The sequence below is a fragment of the Gouania willdenowi genome, chromosome 3, assembly GCF_900634775.1.
Source record: "Gouania willdenowi chromosome 3, fGouWil2.1, whole genome shotgun sequence".
Taxonomy (NCBI): Eukaryota; Metazoa; Chordata; class Actinopteri; order Blenniiformes; family Gobiesocidae; genus Gouania; species Gouania willdenowi.
In genome coordinates, this window is record NC_041046.1 from 10,585,201 (window position 1) to 10,612,906 (window position 27,706).

At 39.1% G+C, this 27,706-nt stretch overlaps 3 protein-coding genes across 3 annotated transcripts; 2 read left to right on the plus strand and 1 right to left on the minus strand.

Annotated features, from left to right (window-relative positions):
• Positions 1-1,471: 1,471 nt before the first annotated feature.
• On the plus strand, positions 1,472-27,469 carry tdp1 (tyrosyl-DNA phosphodiesterase 1). Its single transcript, XM_028443104.1, has 16 exons — positions 1,472-1,606; positions 6,444-7,016; positions 8,055-8,098; positions 9,877-9,932; positions 10,889-10,985; positions 12,402-12,436; positions 12,532-12,624; positions 12,701-12,871; positions 12,949-13,027; positions 15,185-15,361; positions 16,873-16,921; positions 16,990-17,056; positions 17,239-17,346; positions 25,311-25,413; positions 25,498-25,603; positions 27,120-27,469. Exons 2-16 carry the CDS (start codon positions 6,446-6,448, stop codon positions 27,191-27,193), a joined length of 1,830 nt encoding a protein of 609 aa, XP_028298905.1. The 5' UTR covers positions 1,472-1,606; positions 6,444-6,445; the 3' UTR covers positions 27,194-27,469.
• Positions 1,615-3,305, plus strand: LOC114459264 (uncharacterized). Its single transcript, XM_028441577.1, has 2 exons — positions 1,615-2,070; positions 2,401-3,305. Exons 1-2 carry the CDS (start codon positions 1,827-1,829, stop codon positions 3,303-3,305), a joined length of 1,149 nt encoding a protein of 382 aa, XP_028297378.1. The 5' UTR covers positions 1,615-1,826.
• On the minus strand, positions 3,713-5,751 carry LOC114459273 (uncharacterized). The gene is made up of 2 exons (XM_028441584.1): positions 5,674-5,751; positions 3,713-5,252 (listed from the first exon to the last, which is right to left on the minus strand). Exon 2 carries the CDS (start codon positions 5,141-5,143, stop codon positions 3,713-3,715), a length of 1,431 nt encoding a protein of 476 aa, XP_028297385.1. The 5' UTR covers positions 5,144-5,252; positions 5,674-5,751.
• Positions 27,470-27,706: the final 237 nt, after the last annotated feature.

Below are 27,706 nucleotides of genomic sequence, written 5' to 3' on the forward strand. Positions count from 1 at the left end.
AAGAACCACGAGTAAAGTAATTAGACATTTATTTGCAAAAAAACATTGTTCACTCTTGAAAGTGAATTTAGTTGATCATAACTTGAATTTTTTTTCGACCAAAATTGATCATTTTAAATTTGTTTTATACATCAATTATAGTATCTATGAGGTAAAAAAAAACCCTGCATAAAAGTGCAACATTTTAGCTGAGGCGACTGAGAAAGTCAAGCTGGGACAAGTTGAGCCATTTGGCCAGGGGTTAGTTTGTTTTTGCTTTGTCTGCACATGCTGTCAACACTACATGAAGTGCAATATTTTCACGACAGCAATGCATGTTTTATTATTGCAATTAAATAAATGAATTTATTTCATTGCATAACTGTGACCATCACCCGCCCTCCCTAAGGAAGGGTAAGAAACACTTTATTAAAGGGAGGACATGAAAATAGAGGGCAGTGTTATGCCTGGGTGAGGGGGGAAGGGAACAGGGAAGAGGGAGTCAGGGTAAGAAAATGGAAGGGGTGGGGAAGAGTGAAATGTGACGTTATCGTTGTGCTTATTGTGTTGTGTAACCAGTTCAGCCAGTCTGGTGACAAGTGTGGAGAAAATACGGCTGAATTTACCGCGCTCTTATGGTCAACTTACCCACACGTGGTGAGCACTTTTTTTGGACATGCTTTATCTTCCAGTTAGTTTACGCTCATTCTGAACATCCTGAAATGTATGCAGATATATTAGTTTACGACAAAACTATGATTGCATTGATGTAGTGATTCTACATATGGAAAATGGCTCATCTTACCCTACTCTCCCCTACTGATATATCCTCCTCAAGTAGAACTGCTGTTACTTGATTGAAATTATATTCTAGTAGAAGTAAATCATACATAAAATACTCAAGTACGAGTAAAAAATAGCTCAATTAAATAGTACCCAAAGTAAAAGTTACTTGTTACTTTCACCTCCTCGTCTCATGTATAAACTTAAAAAGGAAGAGACGAAATTTTGCACTATTGGAACTTAATTCACTTTCCACAAAGACATCTGTATAAAATAAAGGGTTTGTACAATTATTATTATTATTATTATGTTTAGTAAAACAACATCAACACATTTATTTCAAAATTTAAAAAAAAATAAATTATCAGGCTCTATGTATAGCTACATTTATGAACTGTAAAACTGTGCCATGTTGGTAACAACCTAATAAGTAGAAACCCCAACCTGAACTAGAAAATGGCTGGAAGTTTAACTAAGAACATATAGATAATGTTCAACAATGACCATGAAACGGAATAAAAACTAAAAAAATAATATAATAATTTACTCAGGAGTTGGATGTAAAAATTAAATATTACAAATGACTATCTCTTTTAAAACAAAGAAAAATTAGTGATTAGAAGTATACTCAAAAAAGTACAAGTACACATAAAAGCTACTCAGTTACAGTAAAATAAGTAACGCTGTAGCGGAATCCTCGGGGAGAGTTCAATGTTTCCAGTCGGAATTATTTTGCGGTTGCACCTACTGCAGGTTCGTGAAGCAGCTCAGACTCAACGTGTGGATCCTCATTGATCATTAATCATTGATTATTGATCAACCTACTGCTCACCAACCGAACCAGGTAACACATAATAACTCCTCAGCATGGAACACATTAACATTGCTCACATACAGCAGCTTTAATGCTGCTTTAGTTCATGATTTATTTGTTATTTTCGAACCGTAGATTGAGAATGAGGAGTTCTCGTCACGGCCCATAAATCCCGCCGCAAAACAGATTGTTTACATGTGTTTTTAACGCGGTAGTAGCGGAGGTACTTGCTATTCCGCACTGTTTGACCATGCCTGGAAGTCACTGCTGCGTTCAGAACTGCTCCAATACTTCCCACGATAGCCATGGAAGACGGAGGAACAACGGGATACAGTTTTTTAGGTTACCGAAATGGACACAACATCTAGGAGAGCAAGTGTCTGACCTGACGAGGAGACGTCGGATTGCTTGGTTGGCTGCAATTACAAGAAAGGACTTTACTTTCGATCGCACACCCCCGTGGATGAGAGTGTGTTCTCTGCATTTTCACTCTGGTACGTTCTCTTAAAATGTCTTTATGTAGTTGTCTCTTAAAGCTCGGAAGTGTAGGTTACCTTATGTGATTGTGGACAATGTAGTGCCTTTGTCTCTGTGTCTTTGTCTTTATTTAGCACGTGTTTTGGCTTTGCCAGTGTAAAGCATTGATTACATAGATGTTTTCATAATCTAATTGTTCTGTTGTAGGTAAACCTTCACATGAGATTATGAGATGACTAAAAAGTAGTTGAGATTCTGTTCGTGACATTGTTGCCAGTTTAAAGCATTGATTACATAGATTTAGCTCATTATTATATTAATTATATGTTGTTATTATTCTCTTGTAGGTAAACCATCATATGAGATGTTGGAGAACCACCCTGACTGGACACCATCCTTGTTGTTAGGCCACAATGATGTTAAAAATACAGATCAAGCAAGATATCAGCGGCAATTAAGGCGCAGGACCCAGCAACTGGAGCGGCCATCACCGCCAACCCAGGACCACCAGCTGCAGGCACAGGCGTCGCCGCCGCCACCAGCCCAAGACCAGCTGCAGGCGCCGCCGCCACCAGACCAAGACCAGGAGCAGGCACCGCCACCACCAGACCAAGACCAGCTGCAGGCGCCGCCAGGCCAGGACATGGAATGTGGACTCTGCACATCTAGACGAGATGTTATCAACAATCTTCTTGAAGAAAACAGAGAGCTGAAGCGTCAGCTTGATATGTACCGGATGAACGAGAACTTTCTGAGTGGTGATGATAACACAGTAAAGTATTACACGGGGCTTCCAAACTTTGCATTGTTCCAGACACTTCTACTCACCCTCACTCCATATCTGCCTCAAGGTAGAATGAAGAAGCTCTCACCCTTCCAGCTTGTCCTATTGACTTTAATGCGCCTCAGACTGGACCTTCCAATACAGCACCTCAGCCATCTGTTTAGAGTACATAGGACAACAGTCGCCGATGCCTTTCACCATACCCTTGGTGTGATGTACGCGCAGCTGTGTCCATTAGGGCACTGGCCAAGCAGGGAATGCTTATTGACCAGTATGCCACACCAGTTTGTGGAGTCATTTGGGAACAACGTGGCTGCCATTGGAATTGTGCGCAACAAATTCAAATTCTTACACTCAACTGTACCTGTGCACATGCTTGTCAAATGTGAGGGTGAGAACCTAATGCCTTTGGATAAGATAGTCACTGTTTGCTGTGCATTAACGAATATGTGCAAAAGTGTTGTTTGAGTGCCTTATTCATTACTTTTATCGTTTTACTATTATCTTTTGTTTGAAATAAAAGCTTGAAACAACTTTATATGGCTTACCAATATTTATTGAGAACGATACTTTTTTTTCTTTTGGTGCAAAGCATGTGTGTATTCAAAGTACTGTTTCCAGCATGTAAACATGCACAACATAGGTAATAATAATAACAATAATCATAATAAAACATTATGACTATTATTAGTGCAAAGGAACAAAAACACAGCAAAATAACGTGTGCATTCAAAGTATAAATATTTCTAGCATGTAAACATGCACAACTTTAGTAATAATAACAATAATTATAACAAAATCAATAATACTGTTAGTGCAAATGTGCAAAAGATTACTGCAATAATTATAATACAATAGTTACTAACAGGAAAAAACTATTCAGCACAAGAAGGGCAAAACCATGGAGTGTCAGCTGAGGGTTTGTCCACAAGCCCCACACAACTGAAGTGATACCACTGGACTGGGCAGTTCTGGTTGTCACAGGCCACCATTTCACCCTCCTCTGGTCCAGCACAGAGACACCACACTTCCTTTGCTTTCTGGGCATGCTGCTTTCTCTGCCTCTTCCCACCTATTTGTTGTGGCTTAGACTGCTGTAGTTCCCGTAGCACACTGTGACCAGATGATGGTTGAGAGGTAGGTGGGATAGTTAAGTATTGCACAGCAAGTTCGGGGAGAGCCACCTTCACAAAGTAGTCCTGTGCTTTCTGTAGTCGTGCCTTCCAAAAAGCAGTGTCTGGAGCTATGCGCAGGATCACTGTGTCCATCAAGGTCCACACTACAAAGTCGCAGTAGGAGCTCTCTGTCACAAACAGTTGTGTCTGGACTTGTGTGTAATACTGGTGATTCTTCTTAAGGTGCACCTGACCATTGACAACATATAAGCAGAAGTTGCGGTCTTCTGATGAGCAAGCTTGAAGGATTGTGCAGTCCTTGTATTTTTCTGGGCATTTCACCTCCACGCAGCCTTTCCCACAACAGGTGCAGGTGACAATGGCATCTGGTGAGGCTCCTACCTGTGGGAAGGCCGGGTTGACAAAAAACCCACAGGTTTGCACTTGTTGATCGGTGTGCTGGTGTGCAGTTTGGGCAGTGTATGCCTGCCTCGCTGCCTCCTCTTGTCTGATTCCCCAAATGGTGGCAGCTGTTCCTGGCCCACAAGCTGGGTAACACACCCTCTTTACGATGGAGAGTGCTGTAGAACTGAGGTCTGTTCCGTACACGCCATGCATCGAGGAGGCCGTGACTCTCCCTGCCCGTGCAGCAAACCAAAGGGATGATGTGTGCTGTCCCCTTGTTTGTCTCTCCATCTGCACTGCCTGTTCCTCAGACACATCTGCAACAATCTTTATAATCTGACAGTGCCGTTGCAGTGCAGGTAGGTCACGCCTATTAAGGCCAGTTCCAGTTACCAGAGACTGTAGGCTCCGAATGGGAAGAACAGGATCTCTGAACAGCTCACAGTAGTCAGGGAGCACACTCAAAATGGCAGATCCTGTGCTTGTCATGCTGAGTTGTCGGTAGAATATTGCCAGCTTGTCTGGTGTTGGTGGTGGTGGTGGTGTTGTTTTGGCCATACGTGTTCTCTGCGTTGAACTGGTGTTGGTCTCACCATCAATTTCTCTGTCCAGAGATCTGTGTGTGGCTGCTGCAGATATGAAATTGATCTGGTGACCAACCTCTGGCTGCACCTTGTTGATGCTGGTAGGGAGCTTCCAGTACGCTGGTTCAAATGTGACGCGACCTTCTCCTTTAGCCGGACACAATCTTCGACCATGAAGAGCAGGGCTCCAACGTGGGTGCATGACCCCGCTACACCGGCCATGCAAGTGCAGTGGGCCGAACACACCCTGATGGTGTCAAGATCACCCATGGAGTAAGAGGAGGCTCGCTGAGGCGCCGTGAATGCAGGACCTGTTAAAAAAATAAAGGTTAATAAATTAGGGAAACAGTCAAAAGCAAGACAGAAGGTGCCCATTATTATTTAAAGTTACAGTCTACACTTCACATTACCATCTCATTCACCTTGCATTCACACTGCGAATGGTTTTAATCTAACCAGGACATTTACATCTTGCATTCACATTTTTAAGTACCCTTGCCCATTGCCCATTGTGCCCAGAACTTTGTCCACTTTACAGCTCCAAACAAAAGCAAATTACAACTAAATAGCATACACAGCTTTAGCCTACATTGAAACATGTTGGAAACGTTTATGTACATTGAACATCTCATAGCAATGTGGTGTTTACTTACTTTGTCATTTTGGTCAAAAAGTGTCTGCTAAATGCAATGTAATTACAACACACTAAAACACATATGTGAAGAAACTTACTTTTGCCAGTACAACACTGTTTTCACCAGCTGGAGGCTTGTAGATGACCAAGTCCTGGACCCAGCTGCAGCAGAAAGTCTGTGTGACATGGTGCAAACACTCAAGGCATCAGAGGAGGCATTACCAACTACAGCTGAAAAACAGGCAAATCAAGTCTCTATTTCGCAATGCAAACGTCTTTCTGGAGTATTAATAGGTGTGTAATTTTCTCCATATGATAGATGTCTTGGGATTCAACCACCTTAAAGTTACACACTTGAGGGCTGCTGTGAGCAGTATATTCAGCAGATATTTCCTCGCTCTATCATTAATGCCGTTTGGTGTTAGACCTAGAAGCAACACTGGGGGGTCTTGTTTAATGGTCTGTTGGAAAACCACTTTCAATGCCTCAAATACTTTTCTCCAGAATACATTCAACAATCATCTTCCATTTGAAATCTCTCCATATATTTGCGTTTGTGACCGAGTGAGCTTAACCGTTACTTTTAAGTCGCAATACTTGTGGTATTGTAATAAATCAGAATCACAATATGTCTAATCGACACCAAAGTACTGTGATAAAATCAAATCAGGGCAAAAGCACACATCCCAGCTCTATTAGATATGCTTTTTGTAATACAACACTAAAGATCACATTTAAAAAAACGTAAGAAAACGAAAGAGTTAGATTACGAGCCATGCTTAAACTGAGAGAAAAAAAATATTTCAAAGATTGTAAAGTTTGTTGTAGAATCGAATGAAACACATTGCACTCTGTCTATGCTGTTCAGGAATGTCTCAGGACAGTCAACACGGCAAGTGGAGTGTTTCCAGCAGTGATGATGATGATGATGACCGTCTTCCTCCATCAGGAACAAAGACACCAGCACAGTCCAATCACAGAGTTACCACTCTACCGTCAGTACCCACCTCTGTAGAGGTCAAATCAGAACCAAGCAAGCCCCCCGTGTCGTCGGTGGTCATTGTTGGCTCTGAGGCCCGACAGTCGGCTGTCAAGAACCAGTCCAACCCAGTCAAGTATGAGACGAATCCTTCCTCGAAAAAGAAAAAGGAGGCGACGTCGGAGGGATCTGGCTGGGCTCTGTCAGACAGTGATGATGATGATGTGAAGGTAGAGACTGTGGATGATTTACCAAAACAAGAACCTCAGAGATCTAGAGCCAAGAAGCCAAAGGTGCAGAACGAGCGCCCTCCCAGTCCTCATGGTCGCCTCTACTACATCGATGAGCCGGACGACTTCTTTGAGTCATGCGTTCCTCGTTTGAACGACACGTATCGGTTCTACCTCAACAAGGTCACAGGCCTGGACAGGAAGTACAACAGTGGAGCTCTGCACATCAGAGGTGAGGGTTCCACACTTTACCTTAGCCAATACAAACAGACCAGCTGTGCTCGTAGGATTTAGTACATTAACAGGTTGATATCTGAATACGCAGCTGGAATTATTTAGTCCCTAGGTTCCCAAAGTGGGGTACGCAGTTTATCATGGGGTACATGAATAAAAAAAAAAAAATTGGAAACAAGAATGTAAATCGACCAGCAGTCAGGAGCCTCCATGCATTGCCACAAATTACACATTAAGCGTTATACTATCTACCCATGGTTACAGAATATTATTCTTTCTCGAAATTATTATTATATATTGTTCCTCAACAGGATTGGTAAAATTCAGACAAATTTCACTGTAGGGCTACATTGTATGTGACATTACATCAGTGGTTCCCAACTTTTTGCGTCGTGACCCCATTTTATTATCACAAATGTTCGGCGTCTCCAGAGACTTTTTTCTTTTCTTTTAGAATTAGCTTTTGATAATGTTTATTGTTGCCAGGATTAATGCATAAAGTGACAAGATGTGCCAGCTCAGATATTTTTATACTGCATTTTATTAGAACTAGGTTCATACTGTATTTGAAAAAGTGAAAATATAGAATGCAGATGTTTAATATTTTTTGTGTGTGGTGTTAAACCTTGAAAAAGAATAATAATTAGAACATTTTTAATCAGCATTTTTTATTATTATTACAAATCATTAGACATTTCAGGGGACCCGACTTGAATTCTGGGCAACCCCTCATAGGGTCACGTGCCCGAGGTTGAAAAACACTGCATTACATTATTTTGCTTTTTAAGTGTGCAGAAGTAGGGGGTACATGGCTTCAGGTTAAATGTCTGAAGGGGTACGGGCCTGTAAAAGGTTTAGGAACCACTGATTTAGTCCATGTTATGCTGTTCTTTTTGATTTGTTATTCTTTAATGATATTGTGTGTGTTTTACTGAATGAGTTTTAATGAGCTGTGTTAAAAGACAAATTTCTGCTCTTTTGAACAGACATTAAAACTCTATTCTATTCATTTTAATAACTTCTGCCTTTTATTTAGACGTCCTTTCTCCATTATTCGGGACCTTAAAAGAATCTGCTCAGGTAAGTAAAACCCTGTCAGCAGTGTTGGGCAAGCTAAGCTAAGCCTCGATAATAGGACCAGAGTAGCTTAAATACCTCAAACCTAATTTTTTTTTTTTTTTGTGAACATTGAACAAACTTAATACTAAGTAATTTCTATTTAGTGATCCATGAAACTGTGAGACAAACAGATCAGTTTTTTATGGAATTCTTCTTTCTCAACAAAAGCAACAAAAAACATACTCACACAATCGCCACAAAACACAACGTATGTGTGCGTGCGTGTGTATGTTTGTTTTCATTTATGATGATATCTGATCATTTGGGGCCTGTACTACAAAGCTGGATTTCATTTTATCGCGCCAACCTGCGGGATTTATTTTTTGTGTGCTGTACTACAACACTGGTTAACTTCTTAATGGGTTAAATCACCGTGGTAACTTAGGCTGAACGGCTAACCTCATCGGGAGTAGGTAAAATGCTGGTTATGATTCAAACCAGCATAAAGTCCTGCTGCAGCCCTGTAAGATAATATAGGCTGTATTAAATTTAAATGTTGTCCACCTTGTGATGTAGGCTGAGTTGTATGAACACAGCGTCAGAGCCACAGACAAGATCTGTGCCTAATAAAGTGAAACTGATCAGAGTGTCACTAATTTAAATATTAACAGTCATCAATTCTCTGAATTCCTTCCTTCCTGCTTTTTCTGCAGCAACAGTGTTGTTTTTGGTCTAAATTATGGATTTTAATTCACAGGAGCATGCACGTAGCCAGTCTGAAATTACCCGTGAACGTGTTTATACAGTATCCGGCTTCGTAGTACATCTTAGGTGACGCTAACGAAGAGATATCCTCTGAAATACTTATCCTGCTTTGTAGTACAGGCCCCATGTGTATAAATTATCTTTTATCTACCTCCTTGTTTTATGTTTTGATTTTTTATATGTTATGTGGCTGAAGTAACCCATTTATTTTCTTTTGGATTAATAAAGTATCCTTGCTATTGATCCGTCTGTGTTTAGTATTATATTTATTACCCCCATTCTGTACTACTGCCATCGACACAAATAGCCAAATATACATTTAAATTGACCACATTTTTCTTTGTAGTGTAAAACTAAAGTGCTGTTTTCTCATTTTTCCTTTCACAAGCACATGCACTCCCACGCACTTAAGAGCACACGTACACAAACACAGTTGTGTTGACTAGCTTAGCTGGCGATTGTGGTGTTAACTTTAATGTGTTTCCTTAAGTTTATGTTGGACATCTTGGACGTTGATAGTTTCATTTTGTCGTTGCACAGTAAACTTGTATCTGTTGTGTCAGGTCTCGATTAGTGGCATTAATTTGTTGAGGAATAAGACACATCGTCTCCAGATGTGTACTTTCCATCTTGGCTGCAGTCGAGGGCCGTGAGAGTAGCTTAACTTCTGAAAACGCTATGACCAAGCTATGGAGAAATGTAGTTAAGCTGCTACTACCCTACACTGCCCATCATTTTACAGTTCTGGTACTTTGGGATTAACTAGTTGACATCTTTTGATGTGAGGGATAACTTCGAAACAAGGTGTGTTTCCTTTAGTTAGATAGTCTTCAAAAACCAGTATGACCTGGATATAACTGAGACCTGTAGACTTTCCTTTGTGTCCTCACAACACTTCTGCTTTCTTCATCTTTCACACTGTGCTAGCTTTAAGGTCAATGTGATGAAATGTTTGTGTAACACTGTTAATCTGTGAACAGCTTTGCCCATTGCATCTCTTCAGGAATAAACCAGCCCTGTTTTTTTCCTTATAGTTTAACTACTGCTTTGATATAGCCTGGATGGTAAAGCAATACCCATCAGAGTTCAGGTACGTTGTCCTTTGTTTCTAGCAGGGTCATTTCAACACAATTTCAGGACATCCCACGCATTTTGGTCTAGTGAAAAACTAATAAACAATAAATTACACAGAGGCAAGCTACAATGGCCTCATGTACAGGATTTTCAATATTGGTGAGTGGTGACATCGCCCCAAAGTTGGGGTCCAAAATAAAAATAAAGAAGTTGTATAAAGAAAAATTATATAGATTTATGCACCAAGAAAGAGTAACCTTTATGCTATAAAGTAAAACTGAGACTCAGATTTTTTTTTTACATTCCCACTTGAAGTTATGGGCCAATGACAATAGTACAAAAAACTATTTTCTTGGATTTCAAAAGCTGTCAAGAAACAATGCTTATATGTGACAAATAATTAGTGATTTTAACAATCTATGTTCATAGCTCAAAGCTGACCAAAATACAGGGATCTGAGCCATATGCTAAGTTGTTTACTGAAGGCCCAAACATATTCCAGCCCCAAACCACAACAAACTTTTTTCCATATTTGAGGGGCTGGAATGTCCACCAGACAGGATATATAGCATATCTTTTTTGTTTATTCTGAGAGAGTATAGGAAGAGCTGTATTACTATACCAAATTTCAGTTTTCTATGTGATTTAGTTCTTGAGAAATTAGAAGCTGAAAATGGAAGAAAAATAAGGATGAGCGAAAATCGCCACATTCCCCCTCACTAAATTGGCCATATCTCGAAAAGTAAACTATTACCCAGTAACTATACATTTACAGTGGGCCTTTTGAATGATCACTGAAAAATTGGTCAACATTTTAGAATTTTTTGACGGAAGTGTGTGGACAATTTGTTGAAATTACATGAAATTTCTCTATGTTTCACCAAAGTACAAAATGAATCACTCTCAACTGTTGTAACATGGTAGAAGAAGAGAGATTTGTACTACTGCTGTATTTTTTTTTTTTTTTTTTAGGGATCGTCCTGTTCTTATCGTCCATGGAGATAAGAGAGAGGCCAAGGCACGGCTGCTCCAGCAGGCCCAGCCCTTTCCTCATGTCAGCTTCTGCCAGGTACAGCTTCAGCCTCACAGGATCACTGATGGAAGCCAAGTGTTAGCCCTGAAACACTCCCTCTTTAATTGTTGCTGTAATGTCTCTAATGGATAAATGCATCATCATTATGAATTGGACTGTTAAGGCATACGTACACAACCTGCATCTCTTGGATATTTTATGGAAAACAGGATGTGAACATGAATTAATGAAATGTTGTTCCGAATGAACTCGTGAGATCTAAACAGTGGATTATTGTTTCAGAGCAAGACAACTAATCAACATTACATTCCATTAAGCCAAATAAACCCCAGTGCTCGTATTCACAAAGCTTCAGTCTCTCAGAGAGCTCCTAACTTAGACTCAAAATTCCTAGCAAGGAATGTGAGTTTAAAAGTGATTCAGGAAGTTTCTGAGAGCAACTCTGAGCAACGAGGGACAGAAACTTTAATCTTACTCAGGAGGTGTGGTTGACCTGTTGCTACGTACGATGCAGTCTGCTAAAAGCTGTGATTGGTTGTGAATGTAGAGTAAAATTAACTGATCATTTGGACTGCATTAAGAAACGTGTAATCGTGAAATTAATTAAATTCAACAAAATTAGATTCATTTGTGCACAGCTTATAAATGTTTGAACCTCGTTCACATGCCAATTATTATGATTTACTTATTGTTGTTAACTGTCCACGTTGGTAATTTTACCGCTTTATGTATTTGATATTAACGGTGGACACAGACACAGCTGTCAGTGATTACTGTGATTGCTGGAGCTCTTTTAAAAAGTGAAATAAAAGAGTATTAATAGGGAAACTGGGTCCTGATCACAGCACAAAGGAAGAGACAGGCCTGGAAGAGCCTCGTTTCCTTTGTGTGTCTACAAGTGTGAGACGCTGTTACGTGCTGCAAGTCAAAGCGAGGACTGAGATTGCAGCACAATAATAAGGGCGCGAACAAATCGCGCAACAATACAAGGCTGTGAAAGCGCCGTAATGGACTGACTGAGTATTCTGCTATTACATTATTACGACGTGTGGGAGAAGTACATGTATCCCTGATAAAGTCAATCACAAACATTAACCCAGCACAGTCATTCAGAATTAGAATAGTTTTATTGCCAAGTAGAGTTTAAAACAATACAAGAAATGTGACTATGAAAACATAATAATAATAATAAATATAAGCCGGTAGTGTCTTATTAAATCACTGTCGTTATACAGAATATCTTGCCATCCTATTTGTCTTTCTGTCTGTTTAATTCCTTCTTGCTCCTCCTAACAGTTTTTCACCTGGGGCCTAAGATGCTTTGTGAATTACTTTTATCTTCACAAGGGAAAATTATAATAAAAACTTAAAAGTTAATGTCTCCATGATCAAACAATGTTCAAAAAGAGGTTTTCTCACTATGTTTGTCCTCCTCATGATTGATCTGGACAGGCCAAGCTGGACATTGCGTTTGGAACCCACCACACGTAAGGATTTCTACCTCTCAGTGGTCAAGGCAAAACCTATAGCCAGCAGATGCTCCAGTTTGTGGTGTTAAGTAGGTGTGGTTGTGTCTCATCAGGAAAATGATGCTGCTGTGGTATGAGGAAGGCTTCAGAGTCGTCATCCTCACCTCCAACCTCATCAGAGCGGACTGGTACCAGAAAACCCAAGGGTGAGCAACGCATTCCTGTTGGAAATCAGCTCATTTGTGATCTGTTGTCACATCCAGTCTGTGTTTCCCCATCCAGGATGTGGATGAGCCCTTTGTTTCCACGGTTACCAGAGGGTTGTAGTGCCAGCACAGGCGACTCCCCCACCCATTTTAAACGAGACCTGTTGGAGTACCTGTCTTCATACCGAGCAGCAGAGCTCGATGTTTGGATCCAGCGAATCAAAGAGCATGACCTGTCAGAGACCAGGTGACCATTCACAGCCCACAGACGACCTCCCACCAAGCAACACAGCATGTCCTCCTCACCCTGTTCTCTGCTCTTAGGGTGTATTTGATTGCCTCCACACCTGGCAGGTACGTGGGCTCTGATATGGAGCGGTGGGGCCACCTGAGGCTGAGGAAGGTAAGGTCCACAACACATGCTGCACGATACACAAGCCTCCTCTGAGCTTCAAAAACATGTAATAAAGTGTGTTTTCTAGATAAGTGCTTCCCAAACTTTTCCCCGTCCCGTACCCCTTCAGACATTTAACCTGAAGCCATGTACCTCCTACTCCTGCACACTTAAAAAACATAATAATGTAATGTCATATACGATGTAGCCATACAATGAAATTTGTCTCTATCCTTACCTCTCCAGTTGAGGAATAAAATAATATATAATAAAAAAGAATAATAGTCAAAACATCTTATACAGAATTATCACTCAGTTGTTTTAATTAATTCGCCTACTGGCATTTTTAGTGAGAAACAATCAGTTTTATTTTGGAAAAAGAAATCTATAAACATTTGTTGATTGAACGTATATTAGTAATACAACATATTAATCACCATGAAACTGAAAGACAACTCACTACAACTTCAATGAGAAGGGTGAGGTTTGTTTTATTTTATGTATTTGTTTATTTGGAGAGGACAGTGCACATTAATGAACACCAGTACAATACGTTGTGTAAATGTGCCAGATTTAGCCATGAGCTACTTTTGATCTGTAATCCTCATACATTTAAACTGGACATATCATGCTGTTTTTCACCCATCTCCATTTGTTCTAAGAACCCCAAAAACATAGTATTTAAGGTTTATTTTCCGAAACTTGCCTGTTTTCCAGAGTTTTAGCCTCTGAAAAGTGACTTTCTGAGCAGTTCTAAAATCGAGCTGTTTAGGGGCCTACTTATGCATATTCATGAGTGGGCGTGTCTATACACGCTGACTTCATGCCTCACTCTTTTACGAGGGGGATCAGTGATCACCAAAGCAATTTTATTTTTGCTATCCACACACTGTTGTTAATGTTTTTTTTAGCCAAAAAACTGCACATTACAGTAAAACACATGGATATTTAAGCGGCTATTGTTATTGCGAGTCCATCAGCGCTTCAGGGTCCATGTTCATCTCAGCAGCAGCAGCAGTCGTTCAAACTCTCACCAGATTGTTAAGCTGCTAAGTCACTTTCTCCTCCTCCTCTGCTCTTCTATCTACAGGAATAGTGCATTTAAGGTGATAATCATTTGTTTTGTCCAACCGCTGCGTCGCATTGTGTCACAAACACGTCAGATCAGTGATCCGAGGCGATAGAACAGGTACTAAAAATGTGTCTGCTCCCTGGTGCAACACTGTTGCTGCCCACTGCTCCTCAGGGAGGGGTTGAATGCAGAGAACACATTTTGTGTATGTAGCTTAACATATATGACAATAAAGTATAATATATATTTATTTTTACTTTTAAGTGCCTGAACACATATCATTGCGCCAATGTGCCGAACCACAAGATGCGCTGGAAACCACAAGAGTGGAGTACACCTCCGCATGAACAAATAGTGCTTACACTGCAGTGTATTTTAACTGTGGAGGAGCGGCACCGGCAGCAGGCAAGTTCTGTATTTAGTTTTACCGGTAGCCATCACTCCTTCGCTAGCGAGAAAAGCAATGGCGGACTTTCGCAAAAGTTTTCATCAGGTTGGGGGTGGAGTCCATGGGTGGAGATACCAGCGGAGGGGAGAGTGTTTTCTTTTTTAATTGCGCTTGTGATGTCACAAACTTAAACATTTTTTGAAACAGAGCACTTTTCTCTGTGTTGTAAGACTCACACAGACCACTCACCGAACTGTGCAATGTTTGGCTGATATTGAGAGTGTCTGAGTCAAATTGTTTTTCACGCAAAGTCATGTTCTGTATTGTGTTTCCATGTTTGTCAGAGGTGAAAATCCACTTGCACTCAAGTACGTGGTAGCAAAGGGCATCAAGCACGTTTGGCTAGCGCAAAGCAATATAGCTTTTGCTATATTTTAACTTTTTTGGCTTTTATTTATTTGTCACCATTAGTGGGCAGTCTTACAGAGACCAATGTGTAAGTTGTGGCGATGCTTGGAGGCTCCTGCCTGCTGCTCTATTTATATTTTAATTCCAAATGTTGTCACTGTTTTAAAATTTGTATTCACGTACCCCCTATGACCCTTTGCGTACCCCTTTTTGGGAACCTAGGTTCTAGACTCTATCTGCACTTTGGTTGACAAGTTGGGATTTTCCATTTCTTGTGTTTTTTCCTCATGTTTCCAAGCTGCTGTATGACCACACAAAACCCATTCCTGGTGATGAAAAATGGCCTGTGGTTGGCCAGTTCTCCAGCATCGGCTCCATGGGATTGGATAAGACTAAATGGTTGGAGGGGGAGTTTCAGCGGACCATGACCACACTTGGAAAAGCCTCTCATCGGCCCAGCCCCCCCATGCAGCTGGTACACTGCTCACTACCATTCAGGTCCCCCAGCATGTTTTTGTGTATTCTGATAGAAATCGGTAAATATCTAACCTTGCCTGCAAGATTCTGATTCTGATTCTGAAGATGGATTCTCCTGGCGTTCACAAACACCAGAATCCGAACCGAAACGTTTACAATCAATCATGAGGCAGTGTTGTGGTTTAGGGCGGGATATGCGGGTGTGACGAAGGCAAAAGTGACGAAGCAAAATGGGCACATCTGCAGTTGCAGGGAGAGGAACTAGCTGGGCTACCGCTATTAGCATAGAAAATAGAAAGATGTTGACACCAGAGGATGGTTAACGTGCCCTTAACTCGCATACTCGTGTTGCAAAAACGACAAAAGTCACTCAATGACACAATGACCGCAGCATTACTATCTCAAAAGAAAGTTTTCACCAGCGGAGCCTTGTTGATGTAGCGTCATTACGGCGCATGCCAATGACGACATCATCATTTGTTACCGTGTGATTGGCTAAAACAAATCATGGTGGACAGGAGCTAAATACTCAAGTACAAGTAAATCATACATAAAATACTCAAGTACAAGAAAGTGGTAGCTCAATTAAATAGTACTCAAATGAAAAGTTACTAGTTACTTTCACCCCCCATGTGTCTTTTTGGTAATAAATACAAGAAAGATTGATAATTGTTCTTAGCTGTCTTCAAACTTTTACAATGCAACACAAAGAATAAACGTTCATTTTAACAACCGAAAATGGAATGGCCTGAAGCAGGAACTGCTTATCTGAGTCCATCTTGCCACGGTGTATAAACTTTAAAAATAAGAGACCTAATCTTGAAGAATTGGAAGTTAATTTATTTTCCTAAGGCATCTGCATAAATTAAAAGGTTTTCTCAAATGTACAATTTTTTTTAAAACAAAACAAGACCAATGTACCGGTATTACCGGTAAATAAAAAGAATTATCAGGCTCTAAGTGTAGCAAAATTCATGAACTCCAGAACAGTGCCATGCCAAATGTGCCATGTGGGTAACAACATAACAGGTCGAAGTGTACCTAAGTACAAGTAAAATGACTAATATATAAAAGTACAAATACCCATGAAAGCAACTCAATCACAGTAATGTGAGTACTTGCAATCTATTACCTTCACCTCTGCGTTTCCTGCATTGCATTGTGGGATGGGCAAACACAAAAAATCACAGTATAAATGAAGAGAATACACTTCTATGCATCCATCTACGGGTCTCCACATCCCACAATGCAATGCACCAAACTTTTCTGACAATGTCAATAAAGCGAGTGTTCACACTAGAGATCAAAACCTTTGAGCGGCAATTTCAACCGTTTACATCTTTTTTGAGCAAATGTTCGATTTATTGATTTACGTATTCATCAATAATTTTGTCATCCAGCAGCTTTGAGATCCACCAATAAACAGGAAATGAGTTGTATTGGTTCTCAGTTGAATACACTCCTGGTTTGTGGCATCTAACCAGTGGCTGATGGAGTGTTCTTTTTCAGTTGTATCCATCAGTGGAGGACGTAAGGACCAGTTTGGAAGGATACCCAGGTGAGCATTTCTGTCCTCATGCTGGAAACATGTGCGTGTGTCATAATCTACATGTTTGCACTCTACAGCCGGAGGTTCTCTGCCATACAGCATTCAGACTGCTCAGAAACAGCTCTGGCTCCATTCATACTTCCAGTAAGTTGCACTGCTTTTTTGACAGCTTTTCTCATAAACTGAGGGCAGGGTTCTAAACTCTACACAGAAAACCAAATGAATACATACATTATCATTAACCACAAAACCTGCTAGTTAGTTAGTCTCTTGTTTCCTGTTAGATTGATTTATAATTCAATAATCATTTGTGTTTTTGTGTGAAGTCGATGGAAAGCTGATTCAACAGGGAGGAGTCACGCCATGCCACACATTAAGACATACATGAGGGCGTCGCCAGACTTCTCTGAGCTGGCCTGGTTTCTCGTCACAAGGTTTGTGTTTAGATATTAATGTCCATCCCTCTCAGAAACCACCATATCTCCTCAGGGATCTCCTTGTTATATCTGAAATGGTGGAAGCCATCAGGAACATCCATGTTCCAATTATGGGTAACACTTTACCTGAAGTTTGATACATAAGGCTGACATTGTGCTGTCATCATCTGTCATTAGCATGAATAACAGCTGTTATTAAGTGTTGTTCGTTAAATGATGACACTTTTGGAGATATGTTGGCATTTTTTGGGTTAGGAGGAGGGCTCTAGTGGGGTTAGGTAGGGTTGAGGTTAGGGATTCGGGTAACAAAGAGTTCAAAGGTCTTCAACCCATGGCTCCAGAGCCACATGTGGCTCTTTCATCCCTCTGCTGTCGCGCCCTGTGGCTTTGTGGGGAAAAGAATCAGGTGTGTGTATTTATCATGGACTGTAAAAAATATGGACGGGACAAGCCATTGCGAAAGTGAAGCTTTTGTTTTTAGAGCTCCCCCTGCTGACTGGCTGCAGTATAGGTCATAAACCCCACCTCCTCATTGATAACGGTTGGGATGTGGGTCAATCTGTAAAGTGAAAATACTCAATACATAATTTTTTTCCAGATCTAAACTCTGCTCTGATCATTAGTTATTATCACCCTACATTGTGTTCCAGTGCAAATTTTTCTGTGAAGTTCGTTTTAAATAATTTATTTGAGGTTGAAAAACGGGATTTGTCGTCATATATGACGATGATTGACAGCCGATGATTGGGCAGTAAGCTTAATGGGCGGGACGTGCTACGAGGGCTCCTCCCGCCGAACCCTGCTGTGCAGACTCTGGCTCCAAATGACATCAGATTTGCATGATGGCAGCGTCCCCAAGCGTTGTATTTTGGCTTCAAGAACATTGAGTGGAAACAGCTCCAGTGCACACCCACTGGTATTTATTCATCAAGGGGGATTCAGACTTTAACTTGGAGAGTAATCTATGTCGAGTAGCACTCGAACACTGTCCATATAATCTAAACCTCACTGAATCACCTTGTGGGGATTACCCTGGCCATACCCCATGAAGGAGCTTTGACTACTTTTTTCTACTCAAGCTAGAGTAGGTGTCATAACATTTTCAAGAAAAGTCCTTTTGCATGGTTCAAAATTTGTGGTCATAAAAGTCAAGTTCGACTAAATAGACATTTGGTATTTTATTTAAAGGCAACTTTCAACCCGAGTCTTTTTTTGGAGTTCAAAAAAATTTTTTACATGCACAAATATAGTTTTGTTTTCTCTGTAGCAGTTAACTGATTCCATAAATGCAACACACTATAGTTTGTTTCTGTACAGGATAAAGGTAAAAAACAACAGTGTTGTATGAAGTTTTATGTTCATTTTAAATGTCATAAGGGTTTGTGGCTCCTAATGCCTTCTTTTCTGTTGGAAACGAGTCCAAATGGCTCTTTGACTAATAAAGGTTGCCGACCTCTGGATTACGGTAACGAACAACACTTAACCACAGCCTTTTTGACACCTTTGTCATTCTAATGACAGGTGTCATGTCAGCATTATGTATAAAACTTTAGGTAAAGTGTTAATCATTTTTCTGTTCAGTGAGGAAGTTTTTTTCCACTTTTTAGTGTGTTTTTTAGTGTCCCGTGATCAGTGCTGTCTTATTAAGTAAATTGGTGGGGTCTGTTTGTTCTTCAGATACAACAAGTAACAAAAGTCAACGATCTGCCAGGTTTCTCCGGTTTAGTGCAGGGGACATTTCTTCAGACATTTCTTTAACGCTCAAGATCTTTAAAGAAATATAAAATAAATGTCTTACTGCATCAAAACCTCGGCAACAACAATCCTGCCCCAAACAAGGAGTGCAAGTTTCAGGGTGTAATAAAACCATGAGTGCCTGACAGATTATAGCATGAAAGACAGATTTCTGCAATTTTGAACTCCTTAAAATATGTTAGTTCTGTGTTTGAAAGCTTGACTTTCAGCCTAATTTGGATATACCGGCACAAAGGCTGAAAACTTGTGATGACCCCAAACGCGACCGCAGCGCTGCAGTAGCTCTCATTTCCCCTGATGTGTTGCTTGCACATAGCGGTGCTTTTTGGTCACTCCATCACTTTTTTAGTCACTCAATCACTTCACCGCTCCAGTGACCTGATCACCAGGGAATAATGTGTGTGTGTGTGTGTGTGTGTGGAGCTGGTGACTGGGTAGAGAGAGAGAGGGTTGATCACTTCTTTTCCTTCGTGTTCCACTTTTACTGTTTAAATGATCAACTTATGGAGATATTAAAGGATGAGTTCACTCAGAATGTGTTATGATTAGTAGTTACAGTGGTTTTCAAGAAGTTAACCGCTTTAATTTTGCCCCGATAAATTGAGGAAGTTGTACAACCCTCCGCTGCAGCCGTCTGCACTGAAGCGGGAGGGAGCAGGGAGGGGCTGCAGCCTCCGCTCTACAGACAGTGAAGCATGAGGGATTAGTTGCTTTAAGTTGCTTAAAAAGTTCTGATTTTTCAACTTTGAGTGACAAAGTCGAGCGCGACCTCATCACTCAAATTACACAGGTCGCGTCGCTTTAGGGGAGATAACTTGAGGTTGTGTCATTTACAATGATTTAGATATAATCAAGTTGCTTCAGTCGCGTTCGGTGTAAAAGCACCTTAAGTCTGGGGCAGAGAACTGAACTTTAACCTCTGATCCTGGCAGCACAGAGTGACATTAACAAGACATCGGCCAATCCACCAGAGAAACACGTTAACAAGTTAAAAAGCAGAAACTAAAATATACCATGTCCCAAATAATTGGGCAAACTTGAAGATAATGGGACTTCCAAGTTACAGGCAATGCTATTAGCAAAGTGTTGGTTCTCATTGTGTACGACTGCAATTAGGTTTTTTTTTTAATCCTAAAACATTATCGTTAAAATTAGAAAAATACTGGGTGATTTTAACTGATATACCCAATAAAAAGTACCCTGTCATCAAAATATGACCATATACATGACAAAGTAGAGGAGCACCCAATATAATGTACCCAATAAAAAGTACTGTATTTCAATTAGCAGTGTTTTTTATTTGTTATATATTTACTGGTAAAAATCACCCAGCATTAGTGATGGTGTTACTAATTTTAATCATGGGTCCCTGGGGTCAATTACTTGATTACGTCAATTATGATTACGTTGACCAGCATTTTTTCCAATTACAATTAAAATTACAATTTTCCCCTGAAAGTCAATTGCAATTACATTTTAGATTACAATTAATCACAATTACTGAACCTTTGATTAATAACCCCATAAAACTTTCTGTTACCATCTTCCATGATAACGGGCCAGTTCTGACACATCTTAGACTAGCTGTAAAATACAATAAAGAATTATCTATCATCTAATTTGTTTCGCAAATTTTGGTTATCTTGTTAGGCTTCCTTATTCATAAAAATATTGAAATATTTGGTGTGGCGTCTTAGTATTTTTTCTGTCAGTATACCCCTCGATTTAGATTTTTTTCTAAATGGTAAAATGATCCTTAAGAGAAGTGACACAGGTAGACTTGATATGAAACATATTTTAATGATTGTTTATTACATTTGTGTAAGCCATAGAATTGTAAAATGGTTCACCAGTTTTGTTTAATTAAATTGTAAATGACAGTTTTTATATGACAATTACAAAGTCAATTATCTGAACTAAATTACAATTCAATTACGATTACAATGGCAACATATTTTAACAATTATAATTACGTCATAATTGTAATTCATTACCAATTACGCGATTACATTTATAATTGACCCCAACCATGCTGGGTGGCTTCAACGATGTTTTGGGCGTTTGCTCTCTATCACTATTGAGACTAAAAATTAACCAAATTAACCATGCTAATAAATGGCTGTGGTGCACAGCCTTTTATTTGCATGGTTAATTTGGTGAAAAATGATGTATTTATTTATTTCACAGGGACAACGCAGTCAAACATAGTTACAAGTTTGCAGTTGTTAATGTGATGCTTTTGTCACCACTGGCACGATGCCTTTCTTTGAAACTCTGGATCTGCCACAAACATTCTTAATAATTCCTCCAGCAGATGTCAACAAAGCCATAGTTTCTAGCTGGACTTTGTAAGAGGAACATTTTTCTGCATGTTTTAGTTTGTTTTTGCAGAACAAAACCACTAATTATTCCAATAAGCCTTTTTTATTTTGCTCGCTATGTTATAGTATAGAGCATTTTTTATGTGTCTTGTGTGACCTCTAAATATTAATTAATTTGCATGAAATTTGGTCCCAAATAATTTGGCCGGATATGGAACAAAAATGCAGGGTTCTAATCTCAAGAATCTGAAAAAAAATATTTTGACCATCCTAGAGTTTATAGCTGGTGTTAATCCTTAACAGTATTCGGTTGGGCTCATCCATAACAGCAGTGCAATATAAAACATACATGAATTATAAAGATCGTACCATATAATGAAATAATCCAATATTACATTTTTATCAGGGGTCACCAGGTGGCCCGCATGGATCAGGAGCTCTATTTAAATGTGATTTACTCTCCTGGATTCAAACTCAAAGATAAATACAGATGAAGTTAGTCTTTGCTAAAGTTTAATACTACTCCACGTAATAAAGTTTTAGTATTAAATTAACCATTTTTAAATCTTTATTTTCACTGAAACATTGTGACAATTGTTTTTAAATGCTGCAGATTGATGTATGGGTTGTGGTATGTTATATAAATAAAATGTTTTTTTTTTTTTTTTTTTAAACACAAGGTGGATTTGACAAATTTGACGTGTTTTGAGATTAGTTAAAAGTTGTTTGTAGTTAGTAAAATAGCAACATTAAAAAGTGGAATAAATTAGGAGAAATAAAATGTTTCTTGTTGAAACTTAAACATTTCTGACCTTTTTAAGTGCCTGTTAGCCTCATAAACGTATCCTCTAAATTATACTTTATTGCATTAATTAACAAGCAAAATGTCAGTTTCACAGACAACTGTCATCAAAAGTACACTGCATTTTTTTGTATTTATAACACAAAACAGAACAAAAATAAATAAATAAATAGGGGATAAATAAAGTGAAAGTGCCTTTTTGTCACACATCCTTTGATGAAAATGTAGTATTTTAAAGCTTTTTTTTAAACTGGCAGCCCTTTGGATTGTACAGTAATTATGTAACTCAAAGTTTCAGAAAGGTTGGTGACTCCTGATTTATATAATATGAACCGGCGACCGTGGGTCGTCTTCTGATCGAGAGGTTGGGGGTTCGATCCCAGTACCTGACTATGTGTCGAAGTGTCCTTGGGCAAGACACTGAAACCTAAGTTGCTCCCAGTGGTCGACTAGCGCCTTGCATGGCAGTCCTGTCCCATTGGTGTGTGAATGTGAGAGTGATTGGGTGAATGAGCTGATATGTAAAGCGCTTTGGGACTGCTTCAGTGTGGTTATAAGGCGCTATATAAAATCAAGTCCATTTACCATTTACCATGAAACATTCTCTCACTTTCCCACACAATATAGAGATGAGCACAGTTTTTTCTTTAATCAGGTTGTAGTTGTGGTGCTGAACATTTTAAACTTCAGAGTTTACAGTTCTTACAGTAGAAAGATAATTTTATTTAGCATTCCCAAGCACGTGCAGGAGGAAAAACCGTGTTTTATAGAATGGTAACGCCCACTCCTGCAAAGCCCAATGACACTCAGACACATGCAAAGTTATGAAAATCATGTAAATACATTTGCTCGGGGTGAAAGTCACGATATGATATTGCATGTCACAATACAATATATTTCGGTACTAAACAATACGATAAATTGCAATATCAATAATTACAAATTTCACCTTTGCAAGTACAAAATGGTATGAAATACAGTTACTGCATTTTTTTTTAAACTTGCGAGAACAAGTAAATGGCAACTAACTGTAATTTAAGTATCAATATCAAAAAACGAGGTGTCAAGATTACTGATACTGTATATCCTACTCAAGTAGAAATACTGTTACTTGATTGAAATTGGACTCAAGTACAAGTAAAAAGTTACTTAATTAAACAGTACTTACAGTAAAAATTACTAGTTACTTTCACTCCTTACATTTATTTTTGGTAATAAATCTTGCCACGGTTCCCTTGCATACAGTAAACGACTCATGTATAAACTTAAAAAGGAAGAGACCAAATCTTGCTCACTTGGAACTTAATTTATTTTCCACAAAGGTGTCTGTATAAATTAAATGGTTTGTCAAAAATGTACATTTCTTTTTTTTAAACAAAATAACACCAATAAATTAAATCCACAATTTAAAAAATTCTCAGACTTTAAGTATAGCTACATATATGAACTCTAAACCAGTGCCATGACTAATGTCCCATGTGGGTAACTGTAAGATATGCTTCAGCTTGTGTCACTTGTTTTAACTAACTGTCACGTTATTATCTGATACACACCTGTTTTAACTAACTGTCACGTTATTATCAGTTTAGATGCACACTAGAAGAATGTGTGTTTGCAAAACATGTCTGTTTCACCCCACCCAGTCTGGCGTAAGATGATCTGGGTGCGGTTCACATCTGTCCTTGACTCTTATCTTTGTAACTAATAAAAACACCCAGCACTGAAGCATCTCTTCAGAGCTTACAAACTGAGTCCAGTGTCTGTGTCTCTTGTTTTGAATCTCTCCTAGCTGCAGCTAGTCTTACTCCACTCCTCCTTGGGGACTCTCATAGAAACCTTAGGGTGCCTAACCTGAGTGTTTTGTTAAACTATATTCAGTCGAGCAATCTCAGTGGTCTTAACGTATTTAGACCTGACAGTAACAACACAATAGGCAGTAACCCCAACCCAAGAAAAGTTGCTGGGCTTTGATCAGAAATGGTTCGACTAAGAACATGTAGATTATGTTCAATGTGCCTTTATAAACTGCTGACCAGCAATCAGTACAGTACTGTAGTTTAAGGTACCATTTTTTAAATAATTTACTCAGTAACGGTTGAGTGTACAAATGTAACAAATTACTTTCCTTCTTTTAAAACGTGCTTAAGTACAATTACAATTACTGATTTAGAAATGTACTCAATGAAGTACAAGTACCCATAAAAACAACTCAATTACAGTAACGTATTTGTAATCAATTTCTTTTCTATCAAATTCTGTTTTTCTAAAAAGTTTAACTTTTGCTTATACAACTGATTCTGATTCTTGAACTCTTTTTTAAAAAGTAACCACATACTGTACATCTATAAAAGTATGTTTCATGAAAATAAAGTGCGATCAACGTCCAAGTTAAAATGCATTGAGGAGTGAGGTAGTTTAACCAGTTCTGATGTGGTTCACTGACACCTAGTGACTTGGGCGTTTATGTGCTATGCATGTGTTGCACAAATAAATGTTTCTTTCTTTAAATAACATATTTAAAATGAATAGATTTGCACAGTTTTTGGAATGTTACGATTATCATGCAGTAAAATATCGCGATATATATTGCCAAATTGATTTTTTTTGTTACGCACTTAATAAATAATAAAGCAAAAATCTAAACTTGTGCTAGATAAATTTAAACTGAATAAGACACTGTTTGAGTCGTAGCTACGATACTATGTTACATTTATTTTCAGTGGCTTTTAACAGGTAGATTATGTATTTTTTTCTGTGAGGGTTAGTTTTCTTACTAAAAGTTTTCACAGAATCAGAAATACTTTATTTATCCCAGGGAGAAATTACTTTTTCACAGACGCTCGAGAAATATTACAAATGAAAAGAAGAAACACTCAGCAAAGAAAATAAAACGTACAAGTCAAAGACTGTTAATTAAATAAAGAAGTGCACACAGTACAGTAGAAATTAATAAATAAATTAACTATTATAATAATGCAAATGTACAAATATAATACAGATATATATTAAAAAAAAGTCAGGAAGCTGTCAGTGCGACTGATTTATTACTGCTACTGTATATTTTGTGTACAAATGTGTTCCAGTGCTAATCTGTCCAAGGCAGCGTGGGGCGCTCTGGAGAAGAACAATACGCAGATAATGGTGCGTTCATACGAGCTGGGAGTCCTCTTTGTGCCGTCAGCTTTTGTAAGAACACACACACACACACATGCACACACACACTGGAATCCACATGTCATAATTTGAGCTGTGTTTTTCATGTCCTGTCAGAACATGGAGACGTTCCCCGTGGATAAAAACCCCTTTCCCTGCTCCTCGTCTGTCTCGGGTTTCCCCGTGCCCTTTGACCTCCCCCCAACATGTTACTCTCCTAAAGGTACAGTGCCTTATAAACGGGTGTCATCATCATCAATCATCATCGTCACTCTCATTTTCACTGTCTTTCTCTATTTCAAATAGAAATGAAACATGAAAACAATATCAACAATAGATGGACATTAAAGCTGCAGTTTGTAAGGTTTTTTTTGGCATAATTTGGTCAAAAATCCAAAATCATCTTTGAGCATATTGTAATTCAAAGTGTTCTGAGTGGACAGTGAATCTCTTCTTCTTCTCCTGGCTCTGTAAATGAAGCTTTTAAATCCAGGAGCATGACGCTGGATGTCAGCCACTCAGAGCTCTTTCTACAAACACGTGCGCTCCATGAGCTGTTTTTGGTGTTACTATTGGCTGCTCGACTGAAGTCAGACGCGTTCAGGTACCCTCGGTAGTAAGAGTAATGACTGACGTCCCAGCAGAAGGACCAGGATTGGGGACACCTGTAATAAAGTGTTTATTACCCTTCCTTAGGGAGGGCTGGTGATGTTTTTTGATGATGGCTGATCTTGAAAAAAGTCCATATATTGGCCTGATATATCGACCAGCTGATATATATCAGTCAACCTCTACAACTTTCCTTCACCTGTGGCTAACCTTAAATTTTAAATATCTGGTAAGATAACTGAACCAACTAAAATACTATTCTGGAAGAAAATAAAGATTGTAATTGTGTGTGGGACAGATTAATTTAACTGCCAATGTTCCAAATAAATATACATGTTTGATATGTGGCAAGAACTGAGCAAACAGCGTGTGTTGACTGACTTGATTATGTGTTTTTTTTTTTTGGCTTCGGAAGAACTTTAATCTAGGAGAGATGAGGCAAAATGGCTCCTTTGAGAGTAAAGGTTGCAGACCGCTACCCTAACCCTACCTACCCCCATAATTTAGCAAACAACACTTAATGATAGCCTTCATGACACCTTATTTATGCTAATGACAGATAATGGTGTAAATCTGAGTACACATTTGGTTGTACGACAGGACCAACGTGGAATTCATGAAACATTGGTATCTGACCAGTCCAGCGTACAAATGATTGGGTGTTGATAAATCCGATGGCTGAATTTGATCTTCATTAACATGTTACGCCCTCCAATATTTCTGGTTTGGAGGCCCCGCCCACTGAGGTAAAACAAACACTGTTAAATTCCTTAAACAACTGTCAGTGCTGATAAAACAAGTAGAAACTAAAGGATTAGGAACAGGTTGTGGAAGAAGCACTTCCTGTTCCACAAAGCAACGTCCATACAAGGAAAAGTCCTGAGCTCATGCAAATCTAACACCTTTGGAACCATTTAACAGACTTTCTGTAGAACATGCTGTGCTCATACTGCTCTGTTAGTGTTGTAATAAACCTCCGACACAATAATTATTACTTCCTGTTGTCTTAAAGTGAGTTTATCCAAAATGGTAACAATAGAAGAGTATGTGTTATCAGCACAAAGTAGTCCTTTAATTTAGTTCATGTAAGTATTTGTTCATTTGGTCACTAACTTCTCTGTTATTTTCAGATCAGCCTTGGATCTGGAACATCCCGTACAACCAGGCTCCTGACACACACGGCAACATCTGGGTGCCTTCCTGAAACCACACACACACACACACACACACACACACACACACACACACACACACACACACACACACACACACACACACACACACACACACACACACACACACACACACACACACACACACACACACACACACACACACACACACAGTTTATAGTGGTCCGTAGCATTCATAGGCTTTGTTCTATACTGTTTTGTAGATTATTTTTTTTAACCTATAATTCATGTACTGTGATAAATATATATTTTTTACTCTGTAATAAATCTGATTTACTAACTCTCAATTGTTCTGACTTTTTGAAGTTACACCTCAGCTGCATTTAATGTCCGCTTAGTGCAGTGCTTCTCAAAGTGTGGGGCGCGCCCCCTGGTGGGGAATGACGGGATGGCAGGTGGGGTGCGACAAACAGGAGGAAATTTATAATTTTATGGCAATCTTCTTCAAAACCTTTCTTCACTGACACTAAAGATTATTTAACACTAAACAAAACACCAACACACAAAGAAAGTAATAATGAGAA

Bases quoted from the DNA above. Each gene is read 5' to 3' on its own strand.
- LOC114459264 (XM_028441577.1), top strand. From the start codon at position 1,827: ATGCCTGGAAGTCACTGCTGCGTTCAGAACTGCTCCAATACTTCCCAC. The intron at 2,071-2,400 runs GTACGTTCTCTT...ATTCTCTTGTAG, and splicing joins TTCTCTGCATTTTCACTCTG to GTAAACCATCATATGAGATG.
- tdp1 (XM_028443104.1), top strand. From the start codon at position 6,446: ATGTCTCAGGACAGTCAACACGGCAAGTGGAGTGTTTCCAGCAGTGAT. The intron at 17,347-25,310 runs GTTTGTGTTTAG...AATGTGTTCCAG, and splicing joins GCCTGGTTTCTCGTCACAAG to TGCTAATCTGTCCAAGGCAG. The intron at 25,414-25,497 runs GTAAGAACACAC...ATGTCCTGTCAG, and splicing joins TCTTTGTGCCGTCAGCTTTT to AACATGGAGACGTTCCCCGT.
- LOC114459273 (XM_028441584.1), bottom strand. From the start codon at position 5,143: ATGCACCCACGTTGGAGCCCTGCTCTTCATGGTCGAAGATTGTGTCCG.